We start from the raw sequence: 18,196 nt of genomic DNA, 5'->3' as shown, positions 1-18,196 counted from the left end.
CGCGCGCCTCAGTCACGCCCCACCACACGGAGGGTTTACCGGCAGGGGGCACCGTCCCCACCCGCGAGGCGGCCGGCTCCCGGCTAACGGCTCCCCAGGAGAGGGCGCCGAAGGGATCTCCGGGCTTGCCGGGGGGGGGCAGTTCCCATAAGGCCTCGCGCCAGGAGGTAGCCTTCTGGGAGTTGTAGTTGTTCGGCCAATAGACATGCGTGAGATGAACGGAAGCCAGCCCGTGACTTCCGGAACGTGTCCTCTTCTTGCGAGATGGGGGGGGCGCATTTACGCAGTTATCGCGAGGCGAGACAAGAGTGGGGTTGTATCAAGGCCCTGCTAGCATTAGTCGCGTCACTCGGCGGGCGTCTCCTTTCCTAACCCTGGAAGACAGCGGCGCCCTGTCTCCTAGCGTGTTCGCTATGGGGAAGGCCAGGACGGCCGGGGCGCGGAGGCCAGCTCCCGGGGCTCCGGCGAAGGCCAAACCCAACCCGTTCGAGGTGAAAGTCAACAGGCAGAAGTTCCAGATCCTCGGCAGGAAGACGCGCCACGACGTGGGGCTGCCCGGCGTTTCGCGCGCGCGGGCCATCAGGAAGGTAAGGGCGCCGCCAGGACTCGCGGACCCACGGGCCAGCCGCGTCGTTCTCAGTCCCTCAGCTTCCTTGTCTGTAAGATGGAGACGGTGACACGTACATGACCCTGGCCGGTTCTGCCTCATGCCTCTTCTGCCTTTGCCTGGGCTGGATGACCTTCCGCTGGAAAACTGCCGCACCCAGGGACCTTGCACACGTGCTCGGCTTTGGTGACCTTCTGCCTCTGTTGGAGTTAACCCTTCTGAGCTGCCCGGGGGTGCTGCCAACTCCTAGCCATCCTCCTCGAGGCTCTGCTGGTTGGGGCACCATGGGTAGGAATCATGTAGGATGCTCTGCTGCTCTTTGGAGGATGTCCCTCCCCTGAAACAGATGACCGTGCCCCTTCGGAGGTAACCCATCTTGTGTGGAAATTCTCACAGTTTCCATCTTTCCTGTTTTATGGCCCGAAACACAGTATTCTGTAGCTGCCTTTCGAATTCAATTCAACAAATGGCATCCTATATGCAGCTGCCAAGAAAGGTTCCTTGGCTTTTTTTAGAACAATGCTTATTGTTACTCTAAGGAACATTCATGAGTAAACTGGTGAAGAAATTAAGACACAGAGCAGAGTGAGCATGGTGGTGTGCGTTTGTAGTGCCAGCACTCAGGAGGCTGAGGCAGGAGAACTGGGAGTTTAAGTCTGGCCTGGGCTACGCTGTGAGACCCTGTCTCTAAATAAAGGCACAGGAAGAACAAATGACTTTCCCAGCTGGTGAGTCACACCACTGATAAAAGACGGGACCTTGTATTTCAGGTTCAGTGTCTGCAGAGCCTTTATGCTATGCTGCTATGCTAAGTGCAGTTTTGTTTTGTTCTTGGAACTGGGTCTTCCTGTGTTAGTCCAGGCCGGTCCGGCGTCTGGGCTCAAGTGATCCTCCCATTTCAGCCTCCCAGGCACTGGGGTTATGGCTGCATGTACCACTGATCACCAGTAGCTAAGCTCTGTTCCAGCAGCTGGGGAGGTAAAGGTGAACAAGACGTAGCCTCTGCCTTCAAGAGTCTGCAGTCTGGGGTGGGCGTGGTGGTACACCTGTGATCTCAGTGTGTGGGAGGTTGAGGCAGGAGGATTGCTGCCGAGCCCAGCCTGAACTACACAGCAAGACCCTGCCTCAAACACAAGAACAAGGATCTGTGGTCTGTACTTTGTCACGCAGCGTGCCAGCCCAGTGAGCTTTGAGATGATGGAAATACCGTCCTCACTGCAGGGAGCTGGCTGTGGATGTCCCTGAGAGCCCGCTGCTGCATACTCCAGGGCAGCGATGGCAGTAAAGGATGGCATGCGTTCCGTCCCTCACAGGTGTGAGGATGAAGTGGCACAGTCAGTGGGCAGTGAGCCTCCCACAAAGGCTGTTCTCAGCCCCTTCACAGTCTGACTCAGCCTGCTGTCCTGGCTGGTTTCCTACAGATTAGTTTGCCCAAAAAGCCCTTCCTTGCCTCCCAGAGTCACTGAAGGCCAGCTCAGGTCGTCACTTCTGTTAGCTTTGTGACTGCACAGACCAGACGGGGCGAAGTGCTCAGATGTGCAGGGTCTGCTGGCCGGGGCCTTGCTGCTTCTCTCCGATTCCCTGTGCTTGGCAGAGGTGGAAAGTCAAGTATTGGAGGGAATAGAAGAAGCTGAGTACAGTAGAGACCAGGCATCATAGTTAGGAGGAAGTACAGCGTGAGGGAGGTTAGTGTCTTCTTCCTGGGAGCTCGCTGTGGCTCCGAAGGGTTAGCGGGCTGTGCCATGACCCCAGGGTGGTGAGGAGGGAGGCCTGGCCTGTCCCCCATGGCTCCTCTCCCCTGGCTGCTTGGGGTGGTACGGTACCTAGGGGCAGTGGTGCAGTGCTGCAGTAGAGGACAGTCCCCACATCACACCCTTATAGCCGTGCCTCGGTTTCCTCAGATCTAAAGTGATTTGCAAAATAATCACTGAGACGGTCATGGGGTCCTCACGGTGGTTCAGGCATTGTGTTAAGAGTGTACTTTTCTGAGTCAGGGTCTCACTATGTAGTTCAGGCTGGTCTTTCACATACTGTGTAGCCCAGGCTGGCTTTGAACTAGTGTTGATCCTCCTGCCTCAGCCTCCAAGGTCCTGGGATTACAGATGAGTGAGCGTCCTCATGCCCAGCTCGAGTTTGCATTTGATCTTCACAGTCAGCACTCCTGTGCTACTACTCTGAGTCCCTGGGGAAACTGAGGCAGGTAACGATAACAACGTCAGCCGTCTGTTTCCTTGTGGCTCCTTCTAGGGACTCGTGTATCCTCTTACAGGACCTCCCTCCCCAGATGTCCCCAGTGGGGACACGGTGACCAGGAGGCAAAGCTCCTGGGCTTCCGCGGTGCCACTTCCTGCTGCTCCCGGGACAGTACCCGATTAGTTGAAACTTGCTCTTAGTTGTTGAGTTCTGCATTGAAATACCACTCCCCTTGGCGTTCTAAAGCACAAAATATAAACTGTGTCCCCACTTGATAACATGTTTAAGGTCTTACATTACACACAAAAGCACAACTCTGCATTTCCTAGGAATGTCTCTACTGTTTAAGCCTCCTCCAGGACAGAAGAGGGTATATTTTCCCAAGTGAATTGGGCCTGATACAGACGTGTTCTTAAGGTGTCAGGCAGCTGCCACGGCTGGAAAAGCCGGTGTCCTTGGCTGGGCTGTGAGGCTTTTTAACCTTCTTTCAGCAATGACTCTATAAAGAGAAAAAGAATTATCCCATTTTCTCCAAGAAGTTCATTTTCTTGTCTCAGAGACGTCCCTACCAGATAAGACTTGTGATCAATGAGCAAACGAGATGGGATGGACGTGGATGTCACAGCACATAACTGAGCTTCAGAGCCTGCATTGTTCTGCAGTCCCCTCAGTGAAGTCACAGCAACAGGCTGTGCGATGTGTTATGATCTGTTTTCCAGCGTACCCAGACCTTACTGAAGGAGTACAAAGACAGGGACAAGTCCAATGTGTTTAAGGATAAGCGCTTTGGGGAGTACAACAGCAACATAAGCCCAGAGGAGAAGATGATGAAGAGGTTTGCGCTGGAACAGCAGGTATGGGTATGAGTTGGAGAAGAGTCTTTGCTATCGATTTTGCCAGAGGCCATGCTCAGAGAGCAGGTTCTGTCCCCGTGGGCCACTCACATCTGTGTGGTTCAGGGAATGGGTCTGCGTCTGACACCTGTCTGGGGAGGCCCCGGGGGAAACAGCTTTGTTCACGTGCAAATGCCAGCCCTCTGGTGGAAGAGGCAGCATGTCCGGAGTCCTTACGGGCGGCCCTGCCTTCTCTCACCTCACCAGGAAGGCGAGCCTGAGGCCCGTTGCTGGGGGAAGTCTGGGATTTGCTAGAGCACGGCCCGGCCTGGTTTATTTCAGCAGCTCCCTCTTAGTTCTGGTCCCATCTCCTCCATCTTTCAGATGACCCAGAGTGAGTTTACGTGGCTGGAGCACATCGTCATATACCATGTATCGTAGAAAGAGCGTTGGTTTCTTGTTAGGATAACAAATGTAATTGTAAGCAACTGATTTTTTCCCCCTCTTCTGTCAGCGACATCATGAGAAAAAAAGCATCTACAACCTAAATGAAGATGAAGAGTTGACACATTACGGCCAGTCTCTGGCGGACATTGAAAAGCACCATGACATCATGGACAGTGACAGTGACGCAGAAGACCGAGGGACACTGTCTGGTAGGTGGGATGGGCCGCCACACAGCCCCAGAGCTTCCAGGGACCAAGAAGAGTCGTTGCCTGAAAGCATCACCTTCCGTAAATTGTGCGTGTGGCAGTTTTATTTATTGAAGTTTCGAGTGTAAGGTAGATACTTCTAAGCAGTGGTCGTGGAGCACCCCTGTGATCCCATTGCTGAGAAGGCTAGGGCAGAAGGATCACCATGAGTTCAGGGCTAACCTGGGCTGTGTAGTGAGACCCTGTCTCAAACAAAACAATAAATAGGTGCTTTTATGGGCTGAGAAAGCACTCTAGTGTCCATTTTCTTAAATCTCACAAGAGCTCATTTTTCTCTGGAGCTTAGAGAACTAGAACTGTGAGTTAAATTCTTACTGATCATAAGAGCTCTTCTGGAGAACCAGGCATGGTGGTGCAGGCCTGTAATCCCAGCACTCAGGAGCCTGAGGCAGGAGGATTGCCTGCGAGTTTCCGTTCCCTTGGCTGTGTCCAGCGGGTAAGATATTGGTCCACGTTTTCTTGGAGCAGCTCATCTTGGGTGTCCTTAGGTGCCAGGGCTGCACCTGCAGCCTTGCGCCAGCTCCTGTGTGTGAGGGTTTCTTCTTGGATGTGGACGTCCACAAGCTGCTCTTGGAGAAACGTGAGAAGAGACTGGAGGTGCCTCCTACACCAAGGGATCATGGTAGTGTTCTCTGCTTTTGTCTCCAGCGGAGCTGACGGCTGCCCACTTCGGAGGTGGTGCTGTGCTCCAGAAGAAGGCCACTACGCAGGAAGAGGACAAGCCGAAGTCACGGAAGGAGCTGATTGAAGAGCTCATTGCAAAGTCCAAGCTAGAAAAGGTGGGGCAGGTGGTGTCCTTGACGTGAACTGCTGCAGTCACCACTGCTGATCCAAATGGGCTCCAGCTCTCTGGCCCTGTACACTTGTAGGCTGCTGTTCGTTTGTGTTGGTACCTGGGATCAGGGCTCAGACTCATGACCTTGTGCTTGCGAGGTAGAGGCAACAGCCAGTACCACTGAGTTACATCCCCGGCCCCGGGCTGCATTTTCTATTTCTTGTGAGCACGAGCAGCCCCTGGCTCGTGTGTTCTGAGTGCTGCCGTGTACCAAACACACTTCTTTAGGCAGCTGCTGTGGCAGGTGGGACCTGTGTGTCTCTGCTCATTACCCACCCCACCACCCGGCACCCGGTAAACAGTGGCATCAGACCTTCCTGGCCTGGTCACTTCCTGGTGTGCACTAGATACCAGCCCCTGGTCCCTTTGCTCTCGGTACCCAGTAATCATGGTGTGTGTGTCCTTTTTCCCCAGAGGGAGAGGCAGGCACAGCGGGAAGATGCCCTCGAGCTCACGGAGAAGCTGGACCAGGACTGGAAGGAAATCCAGACTCTTCTGTCACACAAAACTCCCAAGTCAGAGAACAGAGAAAAGGAGAAAACCAAGGTGGGGCTCAGGGATCGAGCCCAGAGCTGAACTTGTAGCGTCTGGTGACTTCTCTGCAGAGAGGAGACTGCAGCCAGGATGTCTCCTCTGGCCTTCCTCTTTCCTGGACAGGTTTTCAGTGAAATTTCTTGGTTTCATTTTGTTGTTCCTTTGAGTCAGGGTCTCACTGTGCAGCTGAGGCTGGCCTTAGATTCGCAGCGATCCTCCTGCCTCAGCCTCCAAGTGCTGGGATTATAGGTGTGCACCACCATGCCTGACTTCCAGTGGAGCATTTATGTCACCTCTGAGATGGAGTTATATTGGGGTGGAGTAAAGCCGAGGTTACTTCCACATCTGCTTCAGGTGGATTAAAATTCACAGCTTCTCTGGGTGAGAAGCACGTGCGGTGGGAGCATAGAGAGGTGCGACTGCCTTGTGTGGGTGTGTAGCGTGTGCAGTTACCCGTCTACTCCCTGTAACAGTGCTGCTCCTGCTGCATCACCCTGGGCCTGAGTTGTTGGGAAACCCCGTTTGAGGAGCGAGATGCTGGCGGCCGGGCTCGCTCTCTGCACACAACATCAGTTGTACATCTCCGGGTCACCAGCGTAACTGCTGCCACATTACCAGGCCTCCCTACTGGGTGCTGAGTGCTTCCGTGAACAACGTGTATTTTAGTTAAAGCAGCTGTTTTGAGCATTTTCTACGAGCAGAAAAGTCCATGTGACTCAAGTGCCTATGATTCTCAATCCCCAGGCCTGAGCAGAATAAGACTGCATGCTCAGCCCCTCCTGGCACATGTGAGGTTGTGACAAAGGTGTTAAAAACATCTCGTCTTCTCTCCCAACAGCCTGATGCCTATGACATGATGGTTCGTGAACTCGGCTTCGAGATGAAGGCACAGCCCTCTAACAGGATGAAGACGGAAGAGGAACTGGCAAAGGAGGGGCAGGAGCGGCTCAGGGTGCTGGAGGTAGAGGGATGGGTTGGCTTGGGGCAGCCATGCCTGGGATCTGTCACCTGCACTGCCTTGTTTGTTTGTTTGTTTGTTTGTTTGTTTGTTTTTTGAGACAGGGTCTCTCTGTGTAGTTGAGACTGACCTAGAACTCACTTTGTAGCCCAGGCTGGTCTTGAACTCACAGCGATCCTCCTGCCTCAGCCTCCCGAGTGCTGGGATTACAGGTGTGAGCCACCACACCCAGCGACCCTCTGTATTTAGATTGTGTTTGGTCAGCCATATACTTTTTATCTTGGTTCTATAATCAAGATTTCAAATAAAACTCAAGGAATACTCAAGTACACCAAATAAAAAATGGGCATTCCTTATATATCCTCTGCCCCAAACAGCAGCCAACAATACGGTGAGTGTACTGCCCTCTAAACATTTCTGCTTAAATGCAATGAAATGTAGAAAATTATTTAGAAACGTTCTTCTGAGCGGCACTTCAGTGCACCCACACCCAGGGCTCTGGCACCTGGACTCTGGGAGTCCAGGGAGGCTGCTGCTTTGCCTTTGGTGCCCTCGCCCCTTGGTGCAGCACGGGCCACAGAGGGACAAGCTGCCCTTCCTGTGGCCACAGCATTTCTGCCACCAGACCTGACAGTCACTGTGAAACAAGGAAGCCTCCTCCAGTGCTGCAGGCACCTTCATGTGTGTCTGAGACAGGGTTGGACGCCCCAGCCTCAGGAGTGGAGACCCGAGTCTCCCTGATACAGGGCGCCTAGGTGAATTCCTTCCCTTCTCTCTCCTGCTCAGGCCGAAAGACTCCGAAGAATGCTTGGAAAGGATGAGGATGAAAAGACAAAGAAGCCCAAACACATGTCAGCCGATGATTTAAATGATGGCTTTGTATTGGACAAAGATGACAGGCGTTTGCTTTCTTACAAAGTAAGATGTTGTTAACTTAAAAACACGTTCTGATATTCACTCAAGAGGTTCAGCAAAGAGGGAGATTTATCTTTTAAAGCACTTTGTCTGAAGTGTTTCCTTTTTATTGTAAGCCTCATAGAGAAGACTGTTTAACAGCCACAGATTATAAACCACACAGGCCCAACCCTGCTAACTAATGTTGACCCGCTAACATTTTAATCACATGGTTTATAGCCAGGCATAGTGACACACACCTGTAATTCCAGCACTCGGGGCTGAGGCAGGAGGATTTCTGAGCTTAAGGTTAGCCTGGGCTACATAGTGAGAGCCAGCCTGAACTACACAGTGAGACTGTCTCCAAAAAAACCTCTACTACACCGTGTATAACTGATTACGTGCCAGACCTCAGCACAATACTTGGAGAGGTGGCTCAGGGTTAGCGTTCTGCACATTGTTAGTGGCATGACTGAGTTTCTAGCACAGTGTGGTTCTCCATTGGTCTCCATTTAGAGTGGAGCAGTTGGGTCCCAGGATGAAAACAGGCCGAGCTGATATTTTAAGCGGAATAGGGTTCAAGACAGGAGAAGTGGTGCTAACAAAACACTGAGTTACCTGGAGCAGCCAGACGGGCCACCTGGGTACAGGCTACAGACCTCAGTTGTCCTCGGTCCACATCCCCAGACCAGAAGCAGGAAGCTGCAGCTCCTGCCGGAGCCTGACCCTTACCCACAGTCCCACTGCCAGGTCTCTGGGAGCCCGTGTCTTTGTGGCAGTTTTCTGCTGTTACAGCAACGTGCCTGAGGCCGGATGGCTTTTTAAATAAAACAGGTCCGTGTAGCTGGAGGTTCTGGGGGTTCCAGGGGGACTCGCCAGCTTCTGTTCTGCTCTGTTGAGGGCCCTGTGCTGGGCAGCGTGGTGCTGGCAGGAGCCTGTGCAGGAGAGAGCGATTGTGTGGCCATGCAGGACTCAGAGGGAGGTACCTGGTGGCACTCCTTGTCCCTGCTGTCCTGAGAAGCCCTGGGGACAGCAGAGACATCCTACCCCTCAGCCAGGGTGGGGCCTCGCTGAGCTGGGGGCCTGTCAGCAGGCCCCACGTCCCCTCGGTGTCACGCTGAAGACCAGGTTTCTGCGCCTGCAAGGTGAGGCTGTCTCCGTGCTCCCTCCCTAGGATGGAAAGCTGAGCATCGGGGAGGATGCCCAGGAGGGGCAGAGCAGGGCAGACGGCAGCCTGGAGGGGGAGCGGGGCGAAGACAGCGACAGCCCAGACGGCCACTCGGACCTGGACTCCAGCGAGGAGAGTGAGGAGGAGCACGAGAAGAAGCCAGCGGCGGGGCAGTGGCAGTCCCTGGGCGGTCGGGAAGCTCGCAGAGCCGTGGGAGGCGAGCTGCCCTACACCTTCGCAGGTAGAGGGCAGGGTGATCTCTGGCGGGGTGCATGGGTACCGTCCTCTCGGAGCCTGCGGGCACAGGCAGGCTGGGCCTCCGTGTTGCATGAGTCCACGATCTCCGGGTGGCCCTGGAGATCCGGGGTTCATCGAGGTGGCTTCTTGGGCTTGTCCCAGGAGCTTCTGTTGGGCCGCAGTGACTTACACAGAACACGGCATGTTGTTTTGGCTTCTTATGCACAAGAAGACCTTCCCGGTCCAGTGCACAGTCCTGGCTCAGCCTGTGATTTCTAGAGGACTGTTAGTGGGGTGTCTGCGGGGTGGATTGTTAGGGGCTTTTGTCTGAAGCACTGAGCCGCTAAACCAGCACCGTCTCAAGACTTGAGGAAAGATGGAGGCTGCGTCTCCTTGGCGCTGTCCTTGGTCATTGTTCATTCCCAGGTAGCCACAGAGCAGCAGACCCTCGCCCTGGGAGGTCAGGTGCGGGTGTAACTGCGATCACAAGGGCCCTGGGCCATGTGCCACAGTGTCTCCTCTGTGTTCCTCCCAGTGCCTGAGTCCTACGAGGAGCTGAGATCACTGCTGTTGGGAAGATCAGCGGAGGAGCAGCTCCTGGTGATGGAGAGAATTCAGAAGTGCAACCACCCGAGTCTTGCCGTGGGGAACAAAACAAAGCTGGAGGTAGGCTGGGTTGCAGGCAGCCCTGTCACCTGCGTGTCGCCTGTGAGGAGACTCGACCTCACATGGCGGTGAGGGTGCGGCTCCCTGGGTAGGTCGGGAGCTGGCTGCCCTTCTGCTGTGGATGGTGTGGCGCTGCCCTGCTCTGTGTTTGCTCTGATAATCAAATCAGTTTACCGCTGTTCCAAAGCGTGGCCTGACCTCAGCTCACTTTCTATTATGCCTCTCTGTGCCCGGCAGGTCCCAGTGGTATCTGGCCCTGGGTCCTTGCCCCTGCTTTGGGTGGGGAGGTGATGTGGGAATGTGTGCCTGTAGCTTTACTCTTGGTGCTGAGCATTGAGCTGCCTTTCCCTGCAGAAGCTGTTCGGCTTCCTTCTGGAACACGTTGGAGATCTGGCTACAAGTGATCCACCAGACCTCAAAGTAATTGATAAGTTGGTTGTGTAAGTAAAACTTAAATTGGAGTACGGGACTGAATGGAACACTTTTCCACCTAGAGTCACACAGCACTCCGAGCTCATTGAGTCAGTGTGGGGCAGGCCGGACCCCCGCATGGACCCGCCCCAGTGGCCTCGTGACAGCCCACTCTGACACAACGCTGCATCATCTCCACAGAGATGGGACTTGCTACTGATCGCAAACAAGTTGACTTTATAGCCACTGAGTCTTTCCGATTTTTTGATAGTCTTGGTGGCCAGTGTTTGTGTTTCACTTCAGTCGGGAGGCACGTGGGTGGCAGTCCTGCCAAAGCTCAGACCTGAGCCTCACAGGCCTGTGCCTCAGGGCTGTGGTGCCCACCCAAGTCCCGCAGAGGGTTCTGTACAGATGCTCAGGTCTCCGTGGGCCCCTGGCTCCTGGTTCTGTGGCTGGAGCAATACCAGGACTCTCTCACCTACTTTTCTCTCATTGCTGAGACAAAGTACCCAACACCCAACGTTAAAGGGGAAAGGTTGATTTAGCTCACAGCTTACAGAGGTTTCAGTCGAGTCAGCTGGCTCCAAGACAGGCTAGCACAGGGCAGAGGGGCAACAGTTTTATGATGGCAGAAGACAGCAAAAGCAACGAGGGAACCCATCTTTCTGCCCCTTTTATCTCATCTTCCAGACTACCGGGATTAAGGCTGGGCCAAACCAGTCAGTGTAGTGGATTAATAATTACACACCCTTAATTGGAGCACCACACGCTCTAGATTCAGCCACCTCTGGAAAAGTCACCTATGGTCGTATGAGGCTTTGGGGGACACCTCGATCCAAATCGTAACAAGGGCGCAGAGCCCAGGGGCTTGTCCTGGCACTCGGCTCAGGGAGAGCTATCCCTTGGGGCACCAGAGCTCCAGGCCACTTTGGGCTGTGTGCTGGGCAGCCCCTCTGTGCGGCAGCATCTGTGTCTGCGGGAGGAAGAGCGAGTTGTGTGAAGGGTGACGGCTGTGGTGTGGCAGGATGTGCTGGTGCTGTGAAGAGGACAGAGGGACATTTCTAGTGCTGCCACTTAAACGCTGCAAGCAGTTCTAGGAGACGGCAAAGATAAGTGCAGGCTGTCGTGAAGCACTGCTGGAAAGTGACCTGGTCACCAAGGAGGCCAGCTGGCACCGGCGAGACAAGTGACCCGCCGTCTGAGGCCCTGGTTCAGCCCCAGTACCAGGAGGAAGAAAACTGAAAGTGGGTCCTCCGGGGTTTGCTGTGTGGGTTCACTCTCCACTGACTGTGTCTGCTTAACAGGCAGCTGTATAATCTCTGCCAGATGTTTCCCGAGGCCGCGAGCAGCTCCGTACAGTTCGTTCTCCGAGACGCCATGCATGAGATGGAGGAGGTGCTCGAGACCAGGGGCCGGGCCGTGTTTCCAGGCCTAGATGTGGTAAGCAGGGGCTAGGCCATCGGTCATCACCTGCATCCGCCAGGGACCCATCCTAGTGGGCATCACAGAAGGACTGGTGACGTGGCTGTGCCTTCAGATGCTCTGAGGCATCCTGGCTCTGCCCCTTCATGGGCACAGGGCCTTGCTGGAGCCTCCTTGGCCCCTCTCACCCCACATTTATAGCCACGGTGCCCACACCTCGCTGCCTTTGTTCTGTGCCACATGGGCCCCTGGGCAGTGAACAGTGTCCCTTCCCCGCTGAGCCTGGCGAGGCTGCTGCTGTGCCCGCCGTTGCAGGCTGGGCACTCGGAGGCTCCCGCCTCATAAGCTGTCCTCCCTCAGCCTCACCAGGGCAGCCCTCAGGTCTCCGCACCAGTGCGCACAGCGGCTGTGGGGCTTGCTGTGGACACGAGCAGCTCCGCATGCTTCCTCGTGTCGGGGAAGGTGCTTCCTGCACACAGCCCATTTTGTCAGGCTGTGCGACAGTGACAGCTTCTGTGACACAGAAGCCATTGTGTTGCTGCTGGGCTGCACACAGATGCCCAGCTTGCCTGCAGCTCTGCACAGTGGTTTTGCTGTTGCGTGTTTCCTAATAAAAGCAAGCCAGTGAGACACTGCCATTCATGGGCTAAGCAGACAGTTTTGCCACCACAGATAAAATAAGGCTTCCGTTCTGTCATTCTGCGGTGGAACTCACCTTCTGGGGCCCCAGCCCTACCTGGCCACAACCCAGCTCATACCCACCCTGCCACGAGAGCCCACGTCCATGCAAGGGAGGCAGCGTTTACCCAGCATGGACTGCACCCATTTCCACCTGACGCACATCCCCTGTGGTGGGCACAAGGTGGCAGCTCCTGGACGGCACCCCAGCAGGGCTGTGCCTGGGCAAGCTCCTGAGCCCTGCTGCACAGCTGGTGATAAGGTGCAGATCCCTGCGAGGGCAGGAAAGATGCCCTGCAGATCCAGCCTGCTGCCGGGAGCCTCCACGCCTGCTGCTCACACTTGCCCGTTCCCAGAAGTTTTTCACTGTCACCAAGAAATTTACAAGTGGACTTAGCAATCTTAATTGAACTTTCCACAGGCTTCGGACAAGTCATAGCAGAGCCAGCAGCACCGGGGCCCGGGGCAGGAGGACACGAAGTGGGGAGTCTGGCTGTAGGGGAGCAGTGTGCCACCCCAAGCCAACCCGCCCCGGTCCCTCTGAAAGACCTTGTTTAGACTGCATGGGACATCCTGTAATCTGTGATGACGCTTTCTTTCCAGCTCATTTACTTGAAAATTGCCGGGCTGCTGTTTCCAACCTCCGACTTCTGGCACCCTGTTGTGACGCCTGCCCTGGTGTGCATGAGCCAGATCCTTACCAAGGTGGGTTCCTCTCCCACACACAGCGTCCCTCGGGCTGTATTCCAATCACAGCAGGCTGAGCTGGTCCACCTAGGGGCCTGAGGTCTAAGGGAATCAGGCTGTGAGGTCAGCAGGCCCAGGTGCACCCAGCACTCCGCCCTGCCGTCAGGGCAGCGGAGGGTGCGAGTCGGGAGAGCTGCCCGTCCGCTGGACTCTGTTCCCTTTGGATGAAGGTGTGGACGGCTGCTTTCTCTGTCCTCGGTGTGTGGTTGAGTTGAATGCGCCCTGTGAGTGGCAGGGGTTTATAAATGCTGTTGCTGCCGGAGCCAGTCACCGGCCCCGCTCTTCCTTTCCAGTGCCCTGTGCTGTCCCTGCGAGACGTGGTGAAAGGCCTGTTCGTGTGCTGCCTCTTCCTGGGCTTCGTGTCTCTGTCTCGGAGGTTCATACCCGAGCTTGTGAATTTTCTCCTTGGGATTCTCTACATAGCAGCTCCAAACAAGCAAAGCTGTGGTGAGCTGATCTGCAGGAGCTTTTTGGAAATACGCTTTGGGATGTTTTGAAAGTAATTCATACTTGTTGTAGAAAACTTAGCATACAGAAGAGAGAACTCCTGCCCTCCGGTGTGGCCTGTGTTTTCTTTGCATGGGCAAGTGTCACGTCCCTCCCTCTGGTTCAGAACTGGCCCCGGGGCCCCTGTGCCACTCAGCCTGGCAACAGCCACTGTGGCGCCTCTACTGAGGGTACCCTGCGGGAGAGGAACCAAGGACTGAGTGCCACGCGCATCAGTCAGGTGGCTCACTGGGATTTTAGGTTACACATTGAAATATCCTGGGCTAAGTAAAATAGGCTATGAAGACCAAGTTTGCATTTTTATCTTTTCTTTTTGATTTTTTCCTTTGCGGGGAGGGTGTTACCTATTGAAATCGTGGTCTTGAACATGTAAATTTGATTTTTGTAGCTCTGGTTTTTGAGGTGGGGTTTTGCTATGTAGTTCAGTCTGGCCTGGAACTCTTCAGGTAGCCCAGGCTGGCCTTGAACTTGTGGTAGTCCTGCCCGGCTGCAGTGGGACGTGCTGGTGTTGGGCACAGCAGGGCTGCTGTCCTCTCATCTGTGCAGCCGCCTTAGGTGGAGCGGTGCCTGGGCACTCCCACATCAGGCTGTCCTTTGGCCTGTGGGTCTTCTAAGGGACAACCGAGTGACTCCGCATCACCCAGGTCTTCACCGATGGCTTTGGTGAAGCCACCTGCTCCTCACAGCATCCCAGCTGTGCACCTCTTTCTCTGCTGTCCGTTTCCGCTCTCCTGTCCCCGTGCTTCACTTCTGTGGGTGGTGTGTGCTGCCTGTGTCCCCCACGGGGCGGTCAGATTGGCCTTAGCACAGAGCCATGTATGACACAAGTGGACCCATGGGAAGTTCTGGTGGCCTCCAGAGGGTGCTCGGGCCATGGCTCCGGCCACCACTACCAAAGCTTCTGCCCAGTCCTGGAGCCTAGCAGAGGGCTGGGCACTGTGGAGTGGGCCTTGTGAGCTGGTCACATCTGGCTCATCTCTGTCCTTTTGCACTTGGAATTCAGGTTCTACTCTGGTGCACCCTTTCAGAGCACATGGGAAGAATTCTGAATTGCTCGTGGTGTCTGACAAGGATGATGTGGTCACATGGCAGAGGGGGAGCCTGCCCCTTCACTGGGCAGGTGGGTCACGCACCCCGACCAAGGCTGAGGCCAACCACATCAGGTATGTGCAGGCCCCACCCTAGAAACCTGAAGGCACGGCACTTCCTGATTACTGCCAGGAACTCCATGTTTTTATCTCATTTGCCCCTATGACCATTTGGTACTGTCAGAGTCAAAAGTTTGTGAGGCATCTTGATAACAAGGGAAGTTTTTTCCCCAAATGGTGCATTATTTTCAGCTGGGCAAAGTGACATTTGCCGTAATCATAGCACTCTGGGAGGCTGACCCAGGAGGATTTAAGAGTTCAAGCACAGTCTGGATAACTTTGATTTCCCAAGAACCTATCTCAAAATAAAATTAAGAAAAAATATTTTTGGTAGTGGGGATCAAACTTGGGACCTTGGACTTGCAAGGCAAGCAGTGGAACTGCTGAACTAAATCCCCAGCCCTCAAAATAATTTTTTTTAAACTGTGGGGCTGGGGATTCTGCCACACACCTTGCAAGCCCAAGGTCCCGAGTTTGATCTCCAGTACCAAAATAAAAACAAAGACTGGATAAGTTCAGTCAGGGGCCATGGATTCAATCCCTGGTACTGCAAAAAGGGAAAAAAAAAAAAAATAAGTATTTTAAAAACTTACCTCCCTGATTTTGCAAGTAGTAATTTGGCAACTGAGCTGGGATGTCCTTTTCCCACTGGTGCCTTTCGCACCGCCTGCCTCCCTGCTAGGGATGCGGGTGGGCTCCTGCCACGTTCCCAGCAAGCCACTAGCCTGCTGCACCAAGGTGGCCCTGCTGGTTTCTCAGAGCTGTGGGTCGGTTGGTCAACTCTGCTGGGGTTTTGGTCTGTCGGGGACTGACCAGCTGCCTTCCTCCTCCTCGCAGGCTGTCCTGCTTGGCCGTGGGGCTGGCCCTGCTCCAGCGCTGTGTGCTCGTGTATGGTGCGTTGCCGTCCTTTCAGGCCATTGTCAGGCCTCTCCGAGCCCTCCTTGCGGTGCACCAGGTGGAGCGCAGCCACCCCCTTGAGCTGCAGGTAAGACTTCTGGCATATGGGCTGTGTGCCCCAGCACCAAGCTGGAGAGCCTTCAGTGCCGATCCACCTGCCCTCCATTCCTTCCTGCGTGTCCCCACCCTTTGGGTCCCCCCACCCAGCCTAGATCCTCAGGGATCGGAAGGGTTGATGTCCCCTCCAGGCTGTGTCCCATTGGCAGGCAGAGTGTGCCATGGCACAGCACCCAGCTTGGGGTCTGGCCACCTTGTGTTTATCCACCTGTCTGCAGCTCTCCTGCACCATCGCCACTGCCCCACAAAGACGAGCTCACTCCGCTGTTCCTGGCTGGGTCACAGATCCGGGCACTGGCTGCACTGTTGTCCTTGTGGACTGCTCACCCCGTGCTCACATACTGTCTGCTTGAAGGATAGAGTGGCTTCCTGGCCCTGTAGGGTTTGGGCTGGGGCATGACATGGCTCATGGCTTCTGGGCACTCCTGTGAGATCCAGACAGACCAAGGGCACCTGTGCAAGGGACGACAGGCCCGGCATTGCAGGGCTACTTCTAGAAGGTTCCCCAGAAGCCTGAGCAATTTTGGACCCAAGACCCTGGGGGAAGTGCTGAGCCGTGTGGCACTGTCAGTTGAAGATGAAGCCGAGTCACCCGTGCCTGTCACATTGCCCTGCCCACTGCCCCACACCTGTCTCTAGGGCGCAGCCTTTGGCAGGGATGCGGGCTCCTGTGCACTTCCATATTTTGGTCAGTGCTGCCCTGTGGCAGAAAGCTCTGGGATAGGGGCTCCCTCAGTTTCTAGAACAGGAAGCAGACTGGGACTTCCAGCTTTCTAAATCAAACATCTCTTGAGGGCACAGTCCCCTCCCATCTCCAAAAGGGTGGGCAGCTTCTGTAACACCTGTGCCACACGTGGGCTGTGGTGGCTGTGCGAATATCTCACCTGTCCGCACCAGCTTGGCCACAGGCCCAAGGACACCCCGACCAGGCCGTCACAGCACCATTTCTCGTGTTTTCCAGGAGCTGTCTCAGAGCATACTGACAGATATAGAAAATCAGAAGCAGGTGTGCCGGCCGCTGATCTGTGAGAAGAGCAAGCCCGTCCCCTTGAAGCTGTTCACCCCCCGGCTGGTGAAAGTGTGAGTGTTAGAGGACCCTGGGAGGGCGTCGGCTTGTTCCGCAGGCTCCGGCCTCCCTAATGCTGTTGCCTTTCCTATTCCAGCCTCGAGTTTGGAAGGAAGCAAGGCAGTACCAAGGAAGAACAGGAGAGGAAGCGGCTGATTCACAAACACAGGCGGGAGTTTAAAGGTGCTGTCCGGGAGATCCGGAAGGACAACCAGTTCCTGGCCAGGATGCAGCTCTCTGAGATCATGGAACGGTGAGGAAGCCTGACCTTGCGCCCAGGCTGGAGTTTCCGCACTGGTGCCCTGCAGCCTCAGCCTGGGGGCTGAGCAGGGATCTGGGGCTGCAGGCCAGTGTGCTTCTAACTGTTAGGTCAGCGAGGGAAAGGGGTTAGGCATCTTCCTTAAACTTTGGTCTCTTCTTTTAGGGATGCGGAAAGAAAACGAAAAGTAAAACAACTTTTTAACAGCCTGGCTACGCAGGAAGGTGAATGGAAGGCTCTAAAGAGGAAAAAGTTCAAAAAGTAAATAAATAAACGTTTTGCAAAAGAGACCAGGGTGTGTTGTCTAATGACATATGGAGGGTTCTGCAGCCCTGGTGTAGGCTTCCTGTTGCAGATGAACCCAGAATCACCCTCAGGTAAGAACCACCCTTGGAGCGCTGTGCTGACAGTCTGCCGAGTTAGGACATCTGGGTGTGCGACAGCTGTGGCCGTCAGCCTTGTCACCATCTTAGTTTGTGTAGGATGGGCTGTGCTCTTCACACGATCTGCCTTCCTCAGCACAAGCACCCTCGAGAGCAGCGCGGTGCCGGACGTGTGATTAGGCCATGGTGTCCAGAGGGCCTTGTCACCCGTTTCCTGGTTTTCTAATGAGTGTGGGACCTCACCAGTAAGAAGGCTGCTGCTGTAGCCGGTTTGGTTTGGGGTGTCCAGGCCAGGGTAAGGCACAGTCGGGGATGCCTTTGAGATGGCAGGTGTGGAGCGCCCCCTGGTGGCACACCAGGCTCCAGCCAAGACTGTCAAGCGCACCTGGGTGTGGCCATCGGGGGACTACAGATCCAAAAGGGTCTGGGGTTTGTCACTTCCACAAAACTGGTTGCCTGTCGCCTTGCAGCGGCACAGTGCCAGGCTGCAAGCGCCAGTCCACCTTATGTCCTCCCCATAAACTCCTGGCACGGCACTGTTACTACTCGAATTCACAAGTCCCTTTGTAGAGACACCTGCGCGGTCACAGGGAAGGAGAGAGCTGGGCAAGAAGCAGCGGGCCCCGGCCTTGCTGCTCGATCCTTGATACAGTGGGTCAGGCGTCATGGGCGAGGGGACAGCAGTGCTTACCGTCTTCAGGGCTGCGGGAGGAGTAACTGCCTCTGCTGGGTAGAGGTGTGACTGCTGCGACTTCCGCCGGGAGGCTGGGTATGGTCTAAAGTGGGTGTGAGCCGGGCGGGGCTGGGCAGAAAGCACTGGGCGCTGGCCCCTGGGGAAGCCCTCGAGTCCCGGATTCCAGTCCCTGCGTCCCAGGTGACAGGGCCAGGCCACTCCCCCGGCAGGATTTAAAAACCAGAAGGGA

The 18,196-nt window shown here is 55.1% G+C and overlaps 1 protein-coding gene across 2 annotated transcripts; it reads left to right on the top strand.

Moving 5' to 3' along the window:
• The first annotated feature begins 251 nt into the window (after positions 1-251).
• Nop14 (NOP14 nucleolar protein) lies at positions 252-17,166 on the top strand. 2 transcript variants are annotated; one of them, XM_010641756.3, is made up of 18 exons: positions 252-587; positions 3,520-3,654; positions 4,148-4,289; positions 4,995-5,125; positions 5,596-5,727; positions 6,554-6,667; positions 7,460-7,591; positions 8,742-8,976; positions 9,508-9,638; positions 9,993-10,078; positions 11,354-11,489; positions 12,753-12,854; positions 13,190-13,343; positions 14,407-14,566; positions 15,389-15,536; positions 16,527-16,645; positions 16,729-16,884; positions 17,056-17,166. In XM_010641756.3, the coding sequence occupies exons 1-18, from the start codon at positions 414-416 to the stop codon at positions 17,153-17,155; spliced, it is 2,487 nt and encodes an 828-aa protein (XP_010640058.1). In that variant the 5' UTR covers positions 252-413; the 3' UTR covers positions 17,156-17,166. The 2 variants fall into 2 exon arrangements, with proteins under 2 accessions (XP_010640058.1, XP_010640057.1); XM_010641755.3 differs by having other exon boundaries at positions 253-587; positions 6,554-6,676.
• Positions 17,167-18,196: the final 1,030 nt, after the last annotated feature.

The sequence above is a fragment of the Fukomys damarensis genome, unplaced genomic scaffold, assembly GCF_012274545.1.
Source record: "Fukomys damarensis isolate Sample0158 unplaced genomic scaffold, DMR_v1.0_HiC HiC_scaffold_35, whole genome shotgun sequence".
NCBI classification, from domain to species: Eukaryota; Metazoa; Chordata; class Mammalia; order Rodentia; family Bathyergidae; genus Fukomys; species Fukomys damarensis.
Note: the sequence above shows the minus strand (reverse complement) of the source record. Positions and strands in the feature narration are given on the sequence as shown.